The 22,240-nt window shown below is 49.9% G+C and overlaps 1 protein-coding gene across 1 annotated transcript in view; it reads left to right on the forward strand.

The window, feature by feature from the left end:
* DDC (dopa decarboxylase) overlaps nt 1–22,240 on the forward strand; it is a 62,337-nt gene that overhangs the window by 27,295 nt on the left and 12,802 nt on the right. The window contains exons 6-8 of the mRNA XM_060108817.1: nt 4,052–4,118; nt 9,061–9,155; nt 15,109–15,176. Of these exons, the coding sequence (XP_059964800.1) occupies nt 4,052–4,118; nt 9,061–9,155; nt 15,109–15,176 (230 nt within the window). The remainder of the gene's footprint in view (nt 1–4,051; nt 4,119–9,060; nt 9,156–15,108; nt 15,177–22,240) is intronic.

Below are 22,240 nucleotides of genomic sequence, written 5' to 3' on the forward strand. Positions count from 1 at the left end.
GCAGAGAGAAGCCCGCCTGGATCGGGCAGGAGGGTGGCTTGAGCTTTGACATGTTGCTCGCTTGTTCCCATTGAAACGAACGCCTGGTGGTTATCATTCTGCACGTGCGTAACTCTGTGCCCGACCCTGAGTTGCAGACCCTGATGCCTGGATGTCTTAGGACCTTGCTGACCCTGGAGGTCTAGCCAGTTTCCGGAGGTCTGAAAGGCAAGTGAGCCTTTCCTAAGCAAACCAGCCCCTCGCAGCCCACGAGCCCCGCCCACCTCCTTCATGATTTCGCCAAGAGGCTGAAGCCCCTTCCAAGTCAAGACCCACCGCTCAGATCAGGGGTACATTGGGCAGATTTGAACTGGGGAAGTCAGAATCACTGTCCCTCCACAAACTCGCTGTGGCTTGTAATAAATTCCCCTTTCTCATCTCGATGGTTTGCCTTCCTGACTTGCTAAGGTCAGGCCCGAGGGGGAGGGCGGAGCCTGCAGGGCTTGTATTAGAGCAGATCGGGCCCATGGTGAGGACGGCGGGGGGTGGGGTGGGGGACAGCGGGGAGTAGCAGGACCGCCCCGGGCTCTCAGAGATGGGGCGCCCACACAGGCCGCCCCCCACCCCGTCTCTCCCCCTGCACAAATGTGATTAGGCCCCTGCAGAGCGCCTGAAATCAGGTTAGCATCACTGAGCTGAGCTGGGGTAATCAGAGCCCGGAGCGGAGCAGGTGCTGGGCTTTAAAGCGGTGTCTGAGAGTGAGGACAAGCTGACTCACAGACACTAGAGCACCAAGCACGCAGGCGGGGGGTGGGGCTCGCCAGCCTGGAACAGCCTCGCGAGAGCCTGGATCCCCGAGCCGCCCACGTGCCGCCCGGGGGAGCGGCAAAGGGCTGGGGTCGGTTGGAAGGGCCTCGGGCACGGTCCAGCATGCTGCGTTCTCTAGGCGGCAGGGCCAGAGTTCACGCACCTGGGCTCACCTTGTGGTCTGCTCGTGCCTGCGTGTCCCTGGACCACCCCTCGACCCCGCCACAGGATACTCACTTAAACCAACTGTAAAGTAGGGGTTCCTGAAGGCATCCAGCTCAGGAGGGTCGTGATGACTGAATATAATCTCTGCAAAGCTCCCAGGCCTGGCTGAGACGTGTTCTCTCCTGAGGCCACTCCTAGGACTGGGCAGCATTTTCTTGTTGTTTTTACAGAATGCTCCATGCTCAGAACAAAAACATCAATAACTACCTAAAAAGCTAAGAATATAGGGTTTATATTAACCAAATCTCATCATAAGAGACAAGCAGTACTAATATTTGGTGGAATCGTTCTAGACACACTCCTGTGTACACATTAATGGAAAATAATTTTAACAACAATTTCATAATTTTTAATGTTTAGGTGTAATTTTAAAAACAGAAGGTATGGCGTTTATTTCCATTAGAATTTAGCTGAGGAAAATGAGATGAAACTGAAGGAATTGCTGAACTACAGAAACGTCATTCCTAAGAGACTCTTAAAATTGAGAAAATAAATTACAAGTGATATTAAGAAGGTTTAGGGCTTCCCTGGTGGCGCAGTGGTTGAGAGTCCGCCTGCCAATGCAGGGGACACGGGTTCGTGCCCTGGTCCGGGAAGATCCCACATGCCGCGGAGCGGCTGGGTCCGTGAGCCATGGCTGCTGAGCCTGCGCACGTCTGGAGCCTGTGCTCCAGGAGAGGCCACAAAAAAAAAAAAAAAAAAAAAAGAAGAAGGTAATCATCCGTTGGTTTTTTGAAGTTACATGGTTTATGACATAGACAAAGCATTTTAAGAGTTCCATACTGTACCTACCAAGCTAGGCCCCTTAGACAAAGCATTTTAGTATTCAGTTATATATTGCAAACACCAGAGAAAAATGGCTCACTGACTTGGATTCCCACTAAGTCATTTATCTCGTCAAGATGAAGCAGACGTGGAGAATGCTTGGCACTTGGACCAGGGAGGGGATGGGCACAGAGGTGGGGAGGAAAGGGGCTGAGAAGCCACGGGAAACGTTGAGGCTGGAAAGTCTACACCCGCAGACCTTAGGGTCTGGGCAGGTCCTGGTCTAGTGCATTTGTGTTGTAAGTGAGAAAACAAAAACCCAGCAGGTGCCAATGTGATGCAGAACTGGGCCTCCAACCCCAGCCTTTTTGCCCCAAATGCTCAGCTTCAATGTCTGTGTATTCATCTTGCCTTTTTATTTTCTGTGTTGCTGATGCCTGGATGTCTTAGGACCTTGCTGACCCTGGAGGTCTAGCCAGTTTCCGGAGGTCTGAAAGGCAAGTGAGCCTTTCCTAAGCAAACCCACCACTCGGAGCCCACAAACCCTGCCCTCCTCTCCTTTATGAGTCTCTCACACTCCAGGCCACACTTCTCCTTCCCTGACCGCCCCCCGAGCCAAGGACCAGACAACCAGAGCAGTCCCTGTGCTTCACAGCCTGCTGAAATAATCTGAAATAATTCACACTTGTCAATCCTAAACCTGCCTGCTCTGACTCACCTGTTCCTCTCTGCAGGGAACCCACAGTTTCCGCCCACCTTTTCCCTTCCCTCTGCCTCCTGACTCACCCTGATGCTTCCCTGTGTGGCTCTGCATGGCATGGCATCCCCTCTCCCCGTGGGTCTAACGAGCTATCTTTTTAGTGGCAATATCCTCCCAACCTGCTGGCCTCGCCACACCTGAATAGCAAAGCGACACTCTCTCCGGCCCAGGTGACTGTGTCGCCTGAGCTATCACAGAGCATGCCGCCCTGGCCAGAGCACTTTGACTCTCTTTGAAAGACACATTTGGTTTTCAGGTCAAAAGCAGGTGGTTGCAGGCGAAAGGCATCAGAGAGGCCTCCAACTGGGTTCTCAGGTTTCCTAGCTTGCGTGTTTGCGACCCCTGTGTCTCTCTTCTCAGGGCACAGAGCATTGCTGGGGGCTCCATAAAGGCCACACAGATTGAATGAAATTTCACAGGCTTATCACATCGAAAGAGAAATTTCATTATCCAGACTGTACCCGCCATTGTAAATCAATTAGGCTTTTTGGTTTTGGAAACATAAGATGCTTTTTGATCATTTGGAGAGCGTTTGCATGCAGCCAATGTCTCAGCACCTATTCTGTGCCAGCAAAGTGTGCGTTCCTAGCAACACAAAGAAATAAGATGTAGACCCTGGTTTCAAGAGTTTCACGGGTCAGGAGGGAGAGACGGCTTCATGAGTGGGAATTTACAAGTCAGGTGCGCAGGTGTGATCACAGAGCTGCAGGGCGCTTGCGGAGCATAAGTGAGAGGGCAGAGAATTCGCAGCCACATCTCCCAGCTGGGTGACCAACTGTTCTCAAAGCTTTCTCAGGACCCCCTTTAAGAATTATTTTCAGGGTCCGTAGGGCTTTCTCGTGAATTTCCTTAGGAGAGCAAAGCTTCATCCTTTGAGGGTTGAAGTTCATTTTTAGGAACAGTATCATTCAGAGAAAAGGACAGCAGATGAAAACCAGTGAGTGATGCTGCTGGTCAGACTCTGCGCTGACCCGCAGGCTGATCCAGAAGAAGCATCCCATGAGGTCTGGAGCAGCCCCAGCCAGGCCGATGACGTGCGCATCATTCTCTGTGCTTGCTCTGAACACACACACACACACACACACACACACACACACACACACACACACACTCAGCTAAGAAAATCCAGACTCCCTACTTCATGGGAGGAATGATATCCTTATAGTCAATAGATACACTTCTATCGATAAAGCAGAACACAGGGAATGCTGGTCACATGGTCCAGGCCTTCCTTCCCGTCCCTCGGTATCCCGGCAAATCTGTGCCAGTGCCCTTTGTAATCTCACAGCCTAGTTTTCTGTTACCAGCTCTGTTTCTCTCAACCTGTTATGATGCTTCCATGCAAATATTAAGTATGTATCCACAGACTCACCTCTTCATCCAGCACTCGTTCAGCCAGCATGTGGATTCAGGCTCTGGGCCCCATCTGGGTGGGGGTGGTAGCTGTGCGTGTGTGCAGGGTACGGCAGTGACTACGATGCAGGGCTGAAGGGACCTCTGCTTCCTACTCTCCAGGTGGTGGCCACGCTGGGGACCACGTCCTGCTGCTCCTTTGACAACCTCTTAGAAGTGGGTCCCATCTGTAAGTATCTGATTAAAATTTTCTTTTGGGGCTTCCCTGGTGGCACAGTGGTTGAGAGTCCGCCTGCCGATGCAGGGGACGCAAGTTCGTGCCCTGGTCAGGGAAGATCCCACATGCCGCGGAGCGACTGGGCCCGTGAGCCATGGCCGCTGAGCCTGCGCGTCCGGAGCCTGTGCTCCGCAGCGGGAGAGGCCACAGCAGTGAGAAGCGGGCGTACCGCAAAAACAAACAAACAAACAAACAAAAAACTGGATTTCTCCCAAGAAGAGTGTGTGCTTCGTGTGTTTGCCGGGCCCCCTCACCTCCCCCTCACTGGAGCACTGAGGTTTTCTCCAAGAGACAAGAATTCAGAGAATTCAAAGATGAGCCCTGAATAAGTGGCTTCTTTAAGCTGAGGCCCTGGGAACTCAGCAGGCCCAGGAGGTTTTCTGTGGCCAGAAAGCCTTTCCTCAGGCAGGGGTCCTGGCTTGTGACCCACCCCTCCTCTGTCCTCGGGGCAGGAGGGCCTGTCCCACCGCTGCTGCCCCGGGGAGGGGAGGGCCGGGTGGCCGGAGTCATCGGAAGGGTCTGGGTGTTTCATGGCCCAGCTGTGGCTTGTGCCCCTGGGACCTGGCTCACTGCCCGTCTGTGGAACTCCAGCGGTCTCTCTCCTCTCCTCAGCTGGGTCTGCCTGTGGACCACACTCAGGGGGTGCGGGAGTGGACCCTCTCTCCCCAGGTGTGAGTGAAGTCTGATGGAGTGCGCTGGGCAGGCCTCCGTCACAGGCAGCCCGGGCCACCCTTGAAGCCGTGTGCCTCAGTTCTGAGCTGCGTCCCCCATCTGCGAAGTAGAGATGGAAACAACACTTGTTGTAAAGCGATGGGATTCTGAGTGGACGAGTCAATGCACGGAGAGGGCGCGAGACAAGAGCGAGAGAGGAGCCTTTGTGCTTTGGGGGACGTGGAGCCGGTGGCCGGCGGGTCAAGTGGCCGCTGGTGTGGCCTGGCCCGTTCCCATGGGCTCCCCCACTGTGACCATGGCAGATGTCTGTCCGAGCAGCTGGCCGGGGGCGGGGCTGCAGGGTGGGGGCTGGGAGCCGGGGAGGAGGGACAAGCCAGTCGTGGCTGCAGCGGTGGCCTCACAGGCTGCAAACCCTGGTCCCAGGCCAAGGCGCTGAGCCCCTGGACTCAGATGTCAGGCTGGGAACTGGACATCCTGGCCCGCGGCCGGCTGATGTCACTCCAGGGCCATCGGATTAGAGGGCCGGGTCGCCTGCTGGGCACAGCCCACCTGGTCTTGCCGCCCCAGCGCTGGCTGTCCTGATGTCCTGGGGCTCCCCCTGCTCTCGGGCCTGGGGACCATGGGAAGAACTGGATTGGTGCTGCGTATGGTGCCAGATGCCGAGGCTGTTCTGGGCAGGCGTGGCGAGTGCCACAACGCTCCACTTGCTGCCGAGGTTTATCCGCGAAGTCGATTTGGGCAATTCTATTCATTGCCAGCCATGCTGTTACTAATCATCCGTGGTGACTTCACGGTGAATGAGCGCCTTTCACCAGCTTCCCCTCCTCTGACGTCATTGACTTGAGTCTCCAAATATTTAGCATCCTTTAACTTCAGACAGGACCAGGCCCACCTGTCCTACCGTGTGGTTGGACCACACCATTAAAATAATTCAGATTATTTATTTGCGCACCACTGTGTGACCAAGAGGGCACGTCAGAACTCGGTTTTCTCCCAACTGCTGCTTTAGGAAAGACGCTTCCTGTTTAGCGCCTTTCCAAGCAATTTGCCAGAGAGGCTGTTTCAGTTGGTCCTCTTGGCCCGGTCAGTGGAATTTCCTGGCAGATTTTATTGAGAACAGGATGAGAAACAGAAAGCAGAGAGTGGCAGGTAGACAGGCAGGCGGTGTGAACGTGGGAAGCGGGGGTCCCAGGGATGTGACAGGGGGCGGGGTGCCTGGCGGGTCTGTAGCTGATGGTGCCGGAGGCCTCGCTGCTCCTGTCCACGGGGGCCTCGGAAGGAAACAGGCAAGGCAGTGGGGGGCAGTGGGGGCCTGACAGGAGCAGGGGCCGCCCCTTCCCTCTTGGACACATCAGAAGCCTCCCCGTCGAGGCGGCCTTGCCTGCATGCTGGGTGGGGCTCGTCCTGGGGCACGCGACTCCTGTGCTCTGGCCTTGGGCTCTCAGTGACCCCTGACCCCTACAGATACCCGCCGTATTCGGTGGGCGCCGAAGGCAGGTTGTGCTGACAGCCGATCACACGTAAGACCTGGGATGCAGAAGTGGTGCTCAAGGCTCTTCCCCTCCCCGTGGTGGGAAGAGAAGCCCATTGGGCATCCACTCCCCACGGGCGTCTGGAAGTTCCTCCTGCAGGGGTTTTAGGCCAACTACACGGTTAGAGGGAATCCAGTCCCTCAAAGGCTGGCCCTGGTCCTGACACCAACTCCAAGGTCAGGGCTTCCAAGTCTTCCCTCAGGTTTGATGCTCCACACCTGAGCGCGTACTTGTGGTTCCGGTTTACGGCAGGAGTAGGTGCCTGGGGCAGAGTGGGGAAGGGTCCAAGCTCGGGGCTTCGGGTCGTGCTCTCCTGTGAAGTCACCCTGGGTCCCCCTCACCAGCCCTGATGCGCGACAGGAGGCCCAGAGAGCGGGCGCCCCCTGCCAGGCATGGCTGCCGAGGCTTCGGCGTCAGGGATTGTACTGGGCTGTGTCACACACTGGCCGGGAGGCTGCGCTCCTTCCCCAGCCCCTCCCGGACGTCCAGCTCATACCTTTCGTTCCCAGTCCTCCGGGACTCAGAACTGACATGGAATGGCCGTCTGGGGGCCGCAACTCCTCTCAGGCCAGGCCTTCCAGGGGCTAGAGGTCCCCTCCCTGGAGCCGAGGGCAAAGGCCAGAGCTCTTCTGGAGTAAGGCTAGTTCTCTCTGCCACCTTCTTTCTGGTGCCCTGCTTTCGAAACCCTGCGCGGCCCCCGATCATTGCCCACCCACTGCCCCTCCTGGATCTCCCGTACCCTCTGGAGTGACAGAGCCTTGGGGGCTAGCATCGTCACAGCCCCGTCCTGGGGGTTCAGGGTCAGATCTCCTCCCCTCCATCTGTCCCGGGGTAGGCCCGGCTAAAGTAAGGGGGTGTGGGTTTTACTGTGTTACAAGCATCCCTCTCTCAGGGTGAGGGCCGAGGGGGAAGGAGAGCCCGTCTGCAGCTCCCAGACTCCGTCCCCTCCTCCAGCCCTCACGGCCGTGTCCCTCCTGCCTTGTCTGCCTGACCCTTCGCTGCTCAGTCCTGAGCTGGACACAGTCAAACTCCACCCAAGCACCTCCATCAGAATATGCAGCTCCCTTAGCTGCTCCCATGGCCCCGAGGAGAGCACAGACCTGCCTTGAGATTTTGTATTTATCCTGCACGTGCGTCTGAAGCGTCTCCCTCCCCTCAGCGGGTCTGATCTGTAGCAGCAGCAGATGACAGCATTGCTGCAGCGGTGACGGCCGTCCTGTTCTTTCCTGATCCCCTTTCTCCCTTCCTGGCTCACGGCCACATCCATGGGGGTCTCCACAGGCATCTGGGGAGGCTGGTCTGAGTGCAGCGATGGACCCGTAAAACGTGCTTTAGGGGCTCACTCGGCGCGATCCTCTGTGGCAATATCACGCGCCCCCTCCGGACGCATTTGATCCTGATCCACCCGAAGGCTTCCTCCCTTCCATCCTGAAGATCAAACTGAATCGAGGCTTTGAGTTGCCTCTTCTGTCTTTTATCAGCAGAGCTCAGAACCACTCCTCTCTCCTCACAGCGTCGTGTGTGATGAATCAGCCTCACGTACGCAAAAGTGAGCCGTGAATCCATCCACCAGCACCTGCCAGGGTGCCCTGACCTGGCGCTCCCGGGGCAGCTCCGCCCCCTGGAGGGAAGGACGCCCACCCCTTGCTGCAGACCCACCACCTCTACTGATTGCGGTTTCACGGCCATGGGCAGTCTACAGCACGGGGGCGGGAAATAATCACGGGGATCCCGTCGCTCCCCTAGGAGCGAGTCTGTCCTAGTGTCGTGACGGGCACATACGAGTGTTACCTAGTTTGTCCCTCAAGGTCTGGGTGCTGTTTCATCTCCATTTGCTGAGAGGGGAACGAGCTTGCCGGAGGGCAGTAAGACCACACGGCGGCTGGGTGGCTGGAGATGGGAGTGGAGCCCAGATATGCTCGAATGGAGGGAGCACATTTATTTTTTATTTTACTTTTTTTTTTGGCCACACCATGTAGCATGTGGGATCTTAGATCCCCGACCAGGGATCGAACCTGTGTCCCCTGCGGTGGAAGCTTGGAGCCCTAACCACTGGACCGCCAGGGAAGTCCCAAAGGACCACATTTAGACAGGACTCTATCCCAGCTCACAGTCAGGCAGGTGCCCTTCCCGCGGGACTTTTCCATACTTTTCTAGAACACAAAAATCTCATTCATGAAGGGAGTCAAGAGTGATCTCAGGAAGCGTAAAGCAGGTGCCTGAACCTCCGGGGGGGGTGTGGAGAGACCAGTGTGGACGTGTGGTCCCAGCCTTAAGAGATGCTTATGGGAAAGACTTCAGAGCCAAGGGAATTGAGGAGAAAGTTCCCTGAGGGTAAGCTGGGGAGGGCAGAGCATGGCACCTACCTGGAGTAGATGTGGGTGGACGGGCTGCTGGTGTGGGGTAGGCTGGTCCCTTGGAGCTCTGCTGGGCGTGAGGGTCAGCGCCAAGAGTCAGGGGTTCCCCTCACCTCCACGCGTTCTCTGAGTTCTGGTCCCCGTGCCAGGCACCGTCGGGGCCCGTAGCACACGGCCTCTGCCTCAGCATCACTGCTTGTCAGGGATGCAGACATCAGTTCAACAAACGCTCTTGACAAACTGTATGTGAGAAGATGCTGGGCTGGGACAGGTGCTCTGACCCCGGGCTGAGGGCGGCCCTCCGAGTGCTCACCGGTCGCTTCTGGGCTTCAGGTCACGAGGAGGACGTGTGGCTGCATGTGGACGCTGCCTACGCGGGCAGCGCCTTCATCTGCCCCGAGTTCCGGCATCTTCTGAACGGAGTGGAGGTGAGTACGCTCTTCCACAAGAGTGTTTTTAACAGTTATCCTGTGCCCAGTGACTTCTCCTTACAAGGATGTGACATTTATATTTTTTACTACTGTGGTTCGTTTCAGCAAATGACTTCCAAACCAGTTTCTGTGATGAGTGGAGGTTACACTTCCCTGTGACAAGGGGTGAGAACCTTCCCGATCATACAGCCTTGTCTTCTCAACATACACCTGATGTTTACACTATTTCTCTGTCTGCAAATCCTGGGAAGAGCTGTCATGATAGGATAGAGTTTAGCTTACAAACGGTGGGAAACTGTTTAGGAAGAAAATAAAATCTGAATGCGTTTCAGATCAAGGGATAATTTTTTTAAAAACAACCTGCGATTCCATTTGACCTGGATCAACAGTCAAGTTCTGAGCATGCAACTGAGCATATGATGTTCACTTTCACTGAGATGGAAAAACAGCCACCAGTGGGTTTAAATGTCCTGAGCACTTTCAGAATTTGGAAAACATGGCCTGTAATGCCAGCTAAAGCATCTGCTGCTTTTGAGAAACAGCAGCCAAAACGATGGACAGAGGCCCTGCTTCTCCAGGGAACAGAGATACCACTCAGTAATGATCTTAGGGGTAGACCCTGATGGGTTGTTTCAGGCTGGAGCCAGGTTTCACTGTCCGCAGCTCACGGGGCAGGAAGTTCCTCCTTGCCCGAGACTCAGATGTACATGCAGTGGAGGGTCCAGGGTGGCAGACTTTGTCAGTGAGCGGGGGAAGAGGGTAGTAAGTCAGAGGAGGCCAGTAATGGTTTCGTGCTCAGAGGCAGGGGTTTCTCGAGACCTTGACCTCACGAGGTGCAGGGATCAAGGGCGTGGTCTTGGGCCTTGGACAGCCTGTTTGCATCCTGGCTTTGCCCTAGGACCAGCCATGTCCCCTCGAGCAGGCTAGTATCCTCTCCCCACCCCACAAGATGGATTTCGTAATCATGCCTCCTTTGAGGGGTTGTTTTAAGGATCAGAGAAGTCCACCATATTTCAAGGGCTGAGAAGCAGCGTCTGCATACAGCAAGCTATGCACGCATTCCACACCATTATCGTTTTCCACCACGACCTGGAGAGACCATCCCTGCAAACCTCCCTCCACTCTTTTGCCGGTCGCCGGTCAATTTTCTAGTGACTAATTTGGATTCTCATAACACCATAATACCAGCAAAGTGGGTGTCAGAGGCATAGAATACAAAATTCCCATCTTTGGGATGCATAATGCCTTATCGCTAATGAATGAAGGTGCATTCTGGTTTATATCTCCCTCACGTCCATCCATTTATTCACTCATTCATTCAATAATTACTTACTGATCATTGAACATGTGTGAGGGCTTAGATCAATCCTCGGTGGGTAAATAGAGCTTCCAGAGACCTCTGGAAATCTTGGGAAGGGGTGTAGTACATGAGAAATTCTGGTAACGGGAAGCTCACACTGGCCTCTATAGTTCATGGCTGGTAGCTAGTTAGGTGGGTGTTTGGTGCTAGGAAGTGGAGAATAAATCTCTGTACCATGTAAATACCTTTTGTTGTGGTCCTGTGGTCTTGTGTGTGATGATACACATCACTGGGAATGTCTGTCCCTGTGGTCTCCAGGGACCAAGGGCAAAGTGTTCATCTGGGATGTATGTGCCCCTCCCAAGGCCTGGTCTTTTCTAACTCTGAGTATCAGGTGTTGAATCTCACAATCTGTCCCCCTTACACTCTTTTTTTTTTTTTCCAAATCTTTCACTCTTATGTGTGTGTGTATATATATATATATATATATTTACATCTTTATTGGAGTATAATTGCTTTACAATGGTGTGTTAGTTTCTGCTTTATAACAAAGTGAATCAGTTATACATATACATCTGTTCCCATATCCCTTCCCTCTTGCGTCTCCCTCCCTCCCACCCTCCCTATCCCACCCCTCGAGGTGGTCACAAAGCACTGAGCTGATCTCCCTGTGCTATGAGGCTGCTTCCCACTAGCTATCTACCTTATGTTTGGTACTGTATATATGTCCATGCCACTCTCTCACTTTGTCACAGCTTACCCTTCCCCCTCCCCGTATCCTCAAGTCCATTCTCTAGTAGGTCTGTGTCTTTATTCCTGTCTTACCTCTAGGTTCTTCATGACATTTTTTTTCTTAAATTCCATATATATGTGTTAGCATACGGTATTTGTCTTTCTCTTTCTGACTTACTTCACTCTGTATGACAGACTCTAGGTCCATCTATCTCATTACAAATAGCTCAATTTCATTTCTTTTTATGGCGGAGTAATATTCCATTGTATATATGTGCCACATCTTCTTTATCCATTCATCCGATAATGGACACTTAGGTGGTTTCCATCTCCTGGCTATTGTAAAGAGAGCTGCAATGAACATTTTGGTTCATGACTCTTTTTGAATTATGGTTTTCTCAGGGTATATGCCCAGTAGTGGAATTGCTGGGTCATATGGTAGTTCTATTTGTAGTTTTTTAAGGAACCTCCATACTGTTCTCCATAGTGGCTGTACCAATTCACATTCCCACCAGCAGTGCAAGAGTGTTCCCTTTTCTCCACACCCTCTCCAGCATTTATTGTGTCTAGATTTTTTGATGATGGCCATTCTGACTGGTGTGAGATGATATCTCATTGTAGTTTTGATTTGCATTTCTCTAATGATTAGTGATGTTGAGCATTCTTTCATGTGTTTCTTGGCAATCTGTATATCTTCTTTGGAGAAATGTCTATTTAGGTCTTCTGCCCATCTTTGGATTGGGTTGTTTGTGTTTTTTGTTATTGAGCTGCATGAGCTGCTTGTAAATTTTGGAGATTAATCCTTTGTCAGTTGCTTCATTTGCATATATTTTCTCCCATTCTGAGGGTTGTCTTTTGGTGTTGTTTATGGTTTCCTTTGCTGTGCAAAAGCTTTGAAGTTTCATTAGGTCCCATTTGTTTATTTTTGTTTTTATTTCCATTACTCTAGGAGGTGGGTCAAAAAAGATCTTGCTGTGATTTATGTCAAAGAGTGTTCTTCCTAGGTTTTCTTCTAAGTTTGATAGTTTCTGGCCTTACATTTAGGTCTTTAATCCATTCTCTTCCCCATGAACCCACAACTCGAGGTTTCACTTTCATGGGGGTGTCCAGTTGGCAGACCACCCCAGTGGTGGGGCTGCAGTGAGATCCTATCAGCAGCAGACAGGATTTCATACCCAACAATGAGTCATTGCCATCCATCCTCCTGTGGCCACTGGTCCCTGGGCTGGGAGGGCCTGCTGCTCAGCTGGCAGATAAGGGGTGCAATATCCTGTCTGGTCCAGCCCTACCCTGCAGATAAGAGCCTTCCTCTCCATCAGCAGGAAGAAAACTGTCTCAGTGGGTAATGAAAGACGTTTACACAGATCAGCCCCCAGGAGGGAACTAATAAAATGCCTAGCAAACAAAGCCCCATCTTTCACCTTCTGTTTCCCATTATCAACAAACAAAACTTGTCATTTCCTGTCTCTTTCTCAATATTGCTTTTATTGGAACCTCGAGGGAAATGAATCTGCTCCCCCAGAGCGGGCGGACAGGTGAGGTTCCCTTTGGTGACCATGCTTCTCCCTGTCAGCCCCTCCTGGCTGGCCCCCCTCCCTTCCCTCGCTGGGATGGAGAAGAGGTATCCCACAGCCTTGGGGAGACTTCGAAGCTTCCCCCCAACGAGGTTCCCTCCAGCTGGGGCCTTGCCATGGCTGCTGACATCATTCTGCTTCAATTATAGATGCAGCCACGTGGCCTCCAGGTGGACCCAAGTCCCGTTCATCAGCCAGAGGAGAAGCTAAGAGCCGGGGCTCTGATAATCGTTAAGAGCTCGCCACTTGTGACGGCTCAGTGAAAACGCAGACTGACCTCCTTGGCCAGTCTTGGTGGTTGAAATCTCTCATTTTTCTACTTGAAAATGGGATGACACCTGAACTTGAACCTAGAGCCAGCTGTTGGCATGTGTTACCACTGGCATCCAGGAAGGGACCCTGTTACAGTTATGAGTACACTGAATGTGGATGGTGTCTTTAGAAATAAAGAAGAAAACATTTAGATAAACAGGAACAGTTGTTGATCTATTACACCAACGTTGGTAAAAGAACAAACCTATTAAATGAAAAAAATGGGCTGATCCTGATTACTGTAGATTAGCTATGAAATTTTCCCTTTCCCATTGCTGATCATGATATACATATATTCTGAGAACTTTGCTAGTTCATAAAGTTGAGGAAACTTATGCATAAAGTATTTCCCAGGCCAAATCGGTCCAGTTGTCTGACATAGCACCTGTGAATTAAAATTTTGATTATTCCAAATTGTCTACTAGTTTGAAATGTGGATACATTTTATGTGAATTCAGACTATGCAAATTTGAAAGCATGCAATGTAAGCCATGCATAACATCTCATTTTATGTGGAAAAGTAGAACTGTGAATCTCCCCAATTAAAAATGAATTGGGACTCACAGTTTCAAAGCAGGCAAGCCCCCCCCCCCCAAATATGAACTGTGTCTGTGTTGCTGCCAGGGTGGGTCTCCTCACGATGATAGAAACTTCCCATGACCTTTGTCAGGGTCGGGCTCCAATTATGCTATGAAATTCTGCCTATTTTAAATTATCCAGGGTCCTCGAAATGCATCCCTTGATCCAAATGTGATAGCCCTACAGCGAATTAGGATTAACACATACATAATGAGAAGGTTCTAGATACTCTCCTTCCAATCCCTCACTTATAAATTCCTATAGAAAAAGGCTGTTACCACATCAGTAGACAAAGGATGTTGCAGCCATCAAGCCATCACGTTACAGCCGCCCTGAAAGTGAGCCCTGAGGGGACTCAGGATGAGAAAGCACAGGACACTGGCCCCAGGTCGCTGAGCTGCCCATCAAAGGGATGATCTCAGTGAGCCCAGACTCGTGCATCTTCCCATAGATGCATAGAAAAGCGCTCAATTCCTTAACTTGAAATGCCTGGTTTTCTTTAATTAACGGTAAACTTCTGATGTTCCCACTACCTGGCCTTTGTTGCAAAAATCCCTCTATATCCTGGCTCCCCCTTTGCCTCTTCAGAGCAGTCCCTCAGAGCTACCTGAGATGCTGTCTTCCGGGCTTGAAGTTCTTGGAAAGTCTGCCAAACAAAGCATAACTCAAATTTTAGGTTGTGCATTTTTTTCAGTTGGCAACCTGGTACCCTTCACGTCCAGCGGACCTCAGCGTCGCTCCGGTTCTGTGGATGTCTCTCTGCAGGGCACTCCCTCCCCCGAGGCACATCCCAGCCTGGCTCAGCCAGTCCCTTCCCTCCGCCTCTGAGCGGGGAGCCAGCTTGAGGGCTACCTGGCGGTCGTTTTCATAGGGCCCAGGGACTGTTCTCTTGCCAGGTCTCCCCGCTTAACCAGAGCTGCAGGACGCCAGTAGCCATTTTCTCATCACGTGGTTCCCTGGGCCACCAACCTGGCTGGCTTTACAACCACGGAGCAGCGACAGTCTCAGTGTTTGCACTGGACGGTTTCTGCGTCCCCCTCGGGAGCTGCACTGAGGAGTTTGTGGCACGCCTTCCGCACGAAGCAGAACTCCCATCCAGGCCACACGGACAGGCGGCTGTGCCCGGAAGCCAACCCCGATTCTCTGGCTCCAAAGCTCTCTTCCTCCCCTTGTGCTTCAGCCCAGAATCAGATCTATATTAGCTTCATGTTTCACGAGACAGGATTTGACAATGAACGAAAAGAGGCTCAGGTAGGCGCGGTGGCTGCCCAGAACTTCCCAAGTGCCCTCGAGCCCCAAACCCCAGGGTTCAGCTGCGTCCCTCTCCTCTGTCTGGTCACGCGGGTTTTCATCTGAGACTGCACACTGTTAATTACTATGTACGAGGTCTTGTTTTATAGCTACACATTAATAACTGAAGTGTCTTCTTCCTGTTGTTATTGTTCCTTGGCAGTATGCAGATTCATTTAACTTTAATCCCCACAAATGGCTCTTGGTGAATTTTGACTGCTCAGCCATGTGGTAAGTTGCCCTGTTCATTACATGTCAATTACCCTACAATTACTTTGCTCCTTAGAATAGTTTCTATGAAAGAAACCTGGCAGGTGAGGTGCCCTTGCTGGCGAAGCACATGCATCACTTACTGCTTGCCTGCGTTTTTGAGCCATGGGTGGAATTCTTGCTAAATCTTACCCTGTTGTGTGCTGTTATCTAGAACGTATTGGCACAAGAAAAGAGGACAACAGAGAAAATCTCTGGTCTAATCTATCTAGCATTAGTGAAAAACGGTGCTTCGTAACCTTAGCACATATTTCTAAATCATTTGCTTCTGTGTTTTTATTCTGAAATGTTTAATAAATGCTTAAAAGCATTTGCTAAGGAAAAATAAAAGGAATTCTGTTTTCTAAGCAGTTCCCTGAAAATTCTTACCAGCAGTACCGGCATCACATGGGTTATCTCTAGAGCAAGAAAAAAGAATTCCAATCTTCCAAAATGAAAGTGGTTGGTATTTCGCTACATTGATAATATTTAAAGAAATGATGATGCCTGGGAGTGGAATGGGATTCCTAGAAACTAGTTCTTCTGAGCTTTTTAGAGTAAGAAGGTGGTGAATGAATCTTGAGATCAGGAGGCTTTGCATGAATTTTGTGCAAAATTGTTCACTGTGTAATTAAGTGAATGGTTTTCCACCTTAGAAAGGTGAGGAAAGCAGCTTTCACATAATCCGGCTAAAGTCAGTTCACCAAATAATCAGTTTCCCTTGAACTCTATCTAAAGATAAACTACATGTTCAGTGCTTCACTTCTGTTTAAATCACATTCTCTTTTTGGTCAGTCTTTGACCCAAACTCTGATCCATGATTTTAAAACCCATTCATATTTGGGCTACAGTTTTTCTGAAATGTTAATAAAAGCTGATAAAAGCTATGGCTTTTATGAATGTTAGTATTCTCGTGGCTGTGTTTGTCTACTTTACCTGGATTGGAACACTTTAAGGATAGTTTATGCAGCGTGTCAAAACTCCCTTTTTTCAAACTTTACTTCGGGTTGAGATGTAATTCTATTTTGCTGGGGTATTGGGTCAGGAGGTGCAAACACTGTCCAAGGGAGTTGACGGGTGGATTGTGGGCCCAGAGCACCCAGCTGGCATGGGGCCGGCAGGGGTCCCCGACGCCTCTGTTCTGTGTGGAAGGGGCTGGCCTCAGAGCAGGTTAACTGGCAGCTAAGGGGTCCTCAGCTAAGGCATTTGGCAGAGGAAAACCACAGAGCCAGGCTGGACAGACCGGCTGACGGCTGATGGGGGATGGAGCGAGGTGACCCCAGAGGGGCTTGTGGTAAGCTGTGACGTTCCATCCATTTCCTGGGTAAAATAATAGCAAAAATGGATGTGCAAGGACCCCCCGTAAGTGCAGGCTGCCGTCATCACACGCGATTTAACCGACGTCACTGCCCCCCGCAGGCAGCCTTGCAAGGAGGACACTGACATCGCTGTCCCCTCCTCCAGACGGGGAGACTGCAGCTGTCAGGGCCCCCTGAGGTATGACCCAAAAGCTGAGATGTGATAAGGATGAATACAATAAATGTAGCATCCGCCTTTGCATCCAGAAAGCCAGGGAGCAAGTTAAGGATGAGAGAAATGGTGCTTTATCCGTGGCCTTTCCCGGAGCCTGGCGTGACGGCCGAGGCTGCTGGAAGGTGCAGCCAGAGCTGGGGGGCTGTGTGTTAACCTGTCTCAGTCGGATCCCTTCTGGCATCTTCTGTTCAGGACCAGCCCGTAGAGAGGGATTTGGCAAAGAGGAGGTGATGTATGGGAGGAGACGGGAAATGTAGGGATGAGGCCACGTCGTTTGGAGATGGAAAACGGACCTGAGCGTTATGAGCCTGTAGGAGAAACTTACACCTGAGCCACGAGACACAAGAGCAGCCTCCAGTATTTGAAATTTTGCCAAAGAGAAGGGTGATTAGTTATCCCCTCGGAGTGGGGAATTGAGGGGTGGGAGCCTCCCACCTGCCTGTGGGTTTGAAAGGCTAAATAAATAGAGTAAAAATTTAAATTATAATAGAGGATGTGCCTTCTCTCTCCTGAGCTGTTGAGGTCCTGGCCAGAATGATTGTCAAGTGTTTTGAGGTGATTTCACATATCTGGGAGAATCAGCTCTCTCCCAAACCCGGGGGTTCGTCCCATGATATGGTAATGATGATACGAATGTTGATTGATGGAATTTGATCTTGAAGGATTCGTGTTTTAACATAAAAATTACCCATGTCTACTATTTTGGGCGCTGTGCTTATATTACCTTGCTAGGGCTGCTGTAACAGAGTACCACACACTGGGCGGCTTAAAAAACAGAAATCTAATTCTGGAGGCTAGAAGCCCGAGACCAAGGTGTCTGCAGGGCTGGTTCCTCCTGAGGCCTCTCTCCTCAGTGTGTAGACAGCCTTCTCCTCCCTAGGTTTTCATATGGTTGTCCCTCTGTACATGTCTGTGTCCAAATTTCCTCTTCTTAGAAGGACACCGGTCATATGGGATCAGGGCCCAGACATAGGACCACATTTTAATTTAATTACCTCTTTGAAGACCCTGTCTCCAAATGCAGTCACTTTCTAAGGTACCAGGGGTTAGAACTTCAGTGTATAAATTTGGGGGTTGGTGACACACTTCAGCCCAGAATAGTGTTCATGAGAAATTACTAGTTAAAGCCAGAAGGCTAAAATTTAGGAAATTAACCCAGGTCAGCTTACTTTAAACCCTATCATCTTAATTATGCCACCTACTACTTTCTGATTTTTTGATTCTTATCAAACGTAGGTTTTCCTTTGACCCCACTGCACCAAGCACCCCTTCCCTGCAAAGAAGTTCTCTCTCCTTGCCCACAGGGGCATGTTGAGCACTTCCCAGCCTGCGGGGTTCTCAGCACAAGGTCCTTCACACACCCGCCCAGACCCCCACCCCAGGGGTTGCCCTGGGTGATGCTAGTGAAGCAGCATCTGCAACTGGGGGCAGCCCCGTCCAAACCAAGACCTGCGAGGAGAAGGGAAGGTCAGGATTTAGTTGGAAAACATTTTGTTTTGAGTGCTGTGGACTGAAACCAGAGCGCTATCGTTCCTGGACTCAAGGAGTCTCAGCCATGGGATAGAGTTTTCAGTAAATAAAATACAACCAAAGGAAACTGAGAACCTAAATGAAATCAAGTCTAGTCCAGTGCAAACCGAGATCCATGGGGTGAGGAGGTGCAGGGCAGGGAAGGACATAGGGGAGCGGTTCTGGGGAGAAGCCTGGGGAGCTGGGGGTAGAGGCGGGTGTGCGGGCGAGACCCCTTGGTCAGCCCCTTTGTTCATTGCCCAGAAGCCTGTCTGGTGAAGCGGCGTTTGACAGAGGGCGCGTGAGGAGGGTCCATTCAATGCGGGGGCGGGGGCGGGGGGCGGGGGGCAGCGTCCAGTGCAAAGGCCCTGAGACACACGTGTGCACAACAGCAAACTCAGAAGAGGTGACAGCTACCGAAGATGGTTTCCTGTGGTCCATGTAGGTTTAAATTCCTTTTAAATAACCTGCCCACATTGGAAAGTTGGTGTTTTTACATAAACATGCAATTTTCCAATGTCTCATCCATTCCTGAGTGCCTTTAAAGCATCATTTCTGCCTGTCTGGGATCCTGGGGCATCCTTCCCACCTGGCACAGCCCCGTGCACCTGTGAGCACCAGGCTCCTCGAGCATGCACACGTGAAAAATTATAGTTGCTCTCCAAATATTTCTGGTTTGAAGAAATGAGGTACCAAGTTAAATCACAGCACCAGATTCTATGAAGAAGTGAGATGTAAAGTGAGATGTTCTTGGGCTGTGTGAAGAGAATTCCCCCTGCCCTTGCTGGAGTGGGCAAAGCAAATGCACCTAAACCCTCATCCAGGGGTGCCTGATTCTTTGGTTTACAGCAGTAATGATGCTTCGAGTACAAATTTTACATTCAAGATATTACCTGCTAGTAGATGGCCTTTTACTTCCTCATACACCACGTCACCTAATCCTATTGCAGCCTTACTGGTATAGGAATTATCATCCCTCATCCAGATGAGGCAACTGGAGTTCTAAGATGTGCATGGGTTTGCTAATGGCACACAGCCATCCATGCTACAGCCATGTGTCTGATGCAATAGGGGTGAAGGTTCAAAAACTATAACTGAGTAAAAAGAGTCAGATACAGAATTATGTATCTCCCAGGATGCAAATGAAGACATGCACACAAGGCAATATCCATTTCACAAACACACAGGTAAACAAAAGGATGCACAGAGAACACGTTGGAATTGTGCCGGATGGATACAGAAGAAATTGGAGAATGAGAGCTGTTTTTAGTGTGAATGAGGCAAAATTGGGCCCTGCTTCTATGTCCACTTTTATTCAATCTGACTCTGATTCCACTTTCTCTCTGAATACTGAAAATAATCCTGGATTTTAGCCCTGGAACATACAGCCTAAAGTCCAAAGGAGAGTGAATGGACCACAGCATTCCTCTCCTGGTTCAAGGCAGCTACCCCTTTGCCTACCTGAGCTGCGGGTCCACTGGACAAGCTGGGCCCAGGTTGGGGGCCCCTGCGTGTTTGCAGAGTATGTAAGCGAGCCTTGCAGCCTGGTGACAGGGAGCAGGGAGAGAAGGAGGGCTAAGAGTCTACTCAGAGGCTTTTTTGTCCTGTTGTGGAAATCCAGGGAATCGCATACTTATATTTTGCTATTCTAAGAGGTTATGGCAGTAACCAATGAGGTGTCCCGACACAGTGGAACCCAGATAATAAGGGTGATCATAAGAGCTGGATTTCAGAAAAGGAACTCTGCAGAGTTGAAAACAAGCAAGCAAACAGTCCTAAGTTGTGAATTTTTTTTTTTTTTTTTGCGGTACGCGGGCCTCTCACTGTTGTGGCCTCTCCCGTCGCGGAGCACAGGCTCCGGACGCGCAGGCTCAGCGGCCATGGTTCACGGGCCCAGCCGCTCCGCGGCATGTGGGATCCTCCCGGACCGGGGCACGAACCCGTGTCCCCTGCATCGGCAGGCGGACTCTCAACTACCGTGCCACCAGGGAAGCCCTAAGTTGTGAATTTTTTATAGATGTGTGTAAAGGTTTTGCTAATACAACAAACAAGGTGTCAATGGATTTTTTTTTTTTTTTTTGCTCTCACTGGCTTTTTTGTATTCCTCAAAATCAGAAGGGTCTCTCTTTTGTTTAATGAAGTTTTATCAATGGTTAGTCCATAATTTAAACTCAATTCGTTTGTTATATTCTATACATATTAAAACGGACAAGATAATAGAAGTTTTAAAAACTTGACCTCATTACAAGCCCAGTAAATACGTTTTATAATGATTTCATTATTCTCTTCATAAGTTCTTTATTGTTCATTTGGGTATTTTGAATCTTTTATATGTAAATATGAACCATTCCGCTCTGACCTCGATGTCCCTTAATATCAGATCTTCTCCAAAGAAAGCCTCAAATTCCACCAAGGGCGTGTTTTACTCTGCCTTTAGAAAAGAGGGTTAATTTTTTTCCAAATAAAATTAACTTTTTTTAGTTTTATAGCTTTTGTACACCCCTGTTTTATTGGATTTTTTGAAAAATTCAGTTACTTGGGAAGATTTTAAATCCCTCTGGTTATGGTAAGACGTAATTCTAGAACCTGTGCATGACAGCTTCTCTGAATCTCCTTTGTTTCTTTGCACTTTGGTCCTGGTGCTTTTGGCATCTTGAATTCTTTATACTGTTTCTGGCACCAAGAGGTAACAGGAGCCCTTCACACACAGTGTTGTAGATTTCTTAAAAAGACAACTTAAGAAGCCATGCTTTCTGCACAGGACAGGCGTCCCATGCCCCCTCCTCCGTCAGGACCATCCCTCAGGAATGTGTCCGGTGACAGGGAGAGGCTTTCCTCACCATGAGGCCCATCAGGGGTGAGATGACGTTGATGACTAGAGGGGGTGTTTCTGTGCATGTGTGTGTGTGTGCAAGCGTGTGTGTCTGCGTATGTGCGTGCACATCCATTTGCGTGTTTAAATAAAGTTTTCTTCTTTGTAGTATCATTAAACTTCACAAGGAAAAGCAAAGCTGGTACCTAAATTTTGAAGAGCAAACCACCACAGACCCACTGGAGCCATGGATCAATGAACAAAGGGAAACTGGAAATCCTAGGACCTGAATGAATGTGAAGATGTGACAGAATTCATGGGCATGCAGTAAAGCAGGACTTGGAGAACAGACTTAAACAGAAAACATGAAAGCCAGAAAATAATTAGCTAAGGGCCCAAAGGAAGCCAGAAAACAGCGACAGAATAAACCCTCAAAACTAGAAGGAGGGAAATAATGAAGATGAAGAGACAGACATGAAATAGGAAATAAGGAAACAGGAACACAGATCAAGAGAGCCGCACGCTGGTCCTTGACTTGCCTGATAAAATAGATGATCTCCAGAAAGAAGGACCAGAAACAGAGGATAAGGCACAGTAAACTGTACTGGAAATATAAGAAAGACAAAACCACAGACACAGCAGGCATTTGAAAAACTAGTCAACACTATGAATTACATCATTCCAGAATTGCCTACAAATGTACATATTCAATAACTACAAAAATATGTCATCAAAACTGACTCAAGAATAAATAGAAAACCTGAAATGTCTCATAGCTGTAAAGACTATGTCCAATAGTTACATTTCACACAACAGAAACATCCAAATTCTTCTAGCAGCAAGTTCTACCAACTGTCAAGGCATCTATAGGTCTAATTATAAATGTAATTCAGAGACCAGCAAGGGGGACATATATCATGAGCTCAGTGTCACTTTGATCCCAAAACCAGATGAGAAGCTGAGAAAGAAAAGCTACAGGACAAGCTCACAAAATTACATGTGGAAATCCAAGTAAATTTTAGCAAAGAAAATTCAGTAATGTTTAAGGGGAAAATAAAGATGGTATATCGTGACTAAAATGTGTTCATTCCAGGCATCCCTGGGTGGTTTGAAAATATTAAAAGATTTTAAAATGTTATGACCATGTTTAATAGTAAAGGAGAAAAAAAAGTTATCATCTCATTGGATACGG

Source organism: Mesoplodon densirostris, chromosome 9 (assembly GCF_025265405.1).
Source record: "Mesoplodon densirostris isolate mMesDen1 chromosome 9, mMesDen1 primary haplotype, whole genome shotgun sequence".
Taxonomy (NCBI): Eukaryota; Metazoa; Chordata; class Mammalia; order Artiodactyla; family Ziphiidae; genus Mesoplodon; species Mesoplodon densirostris.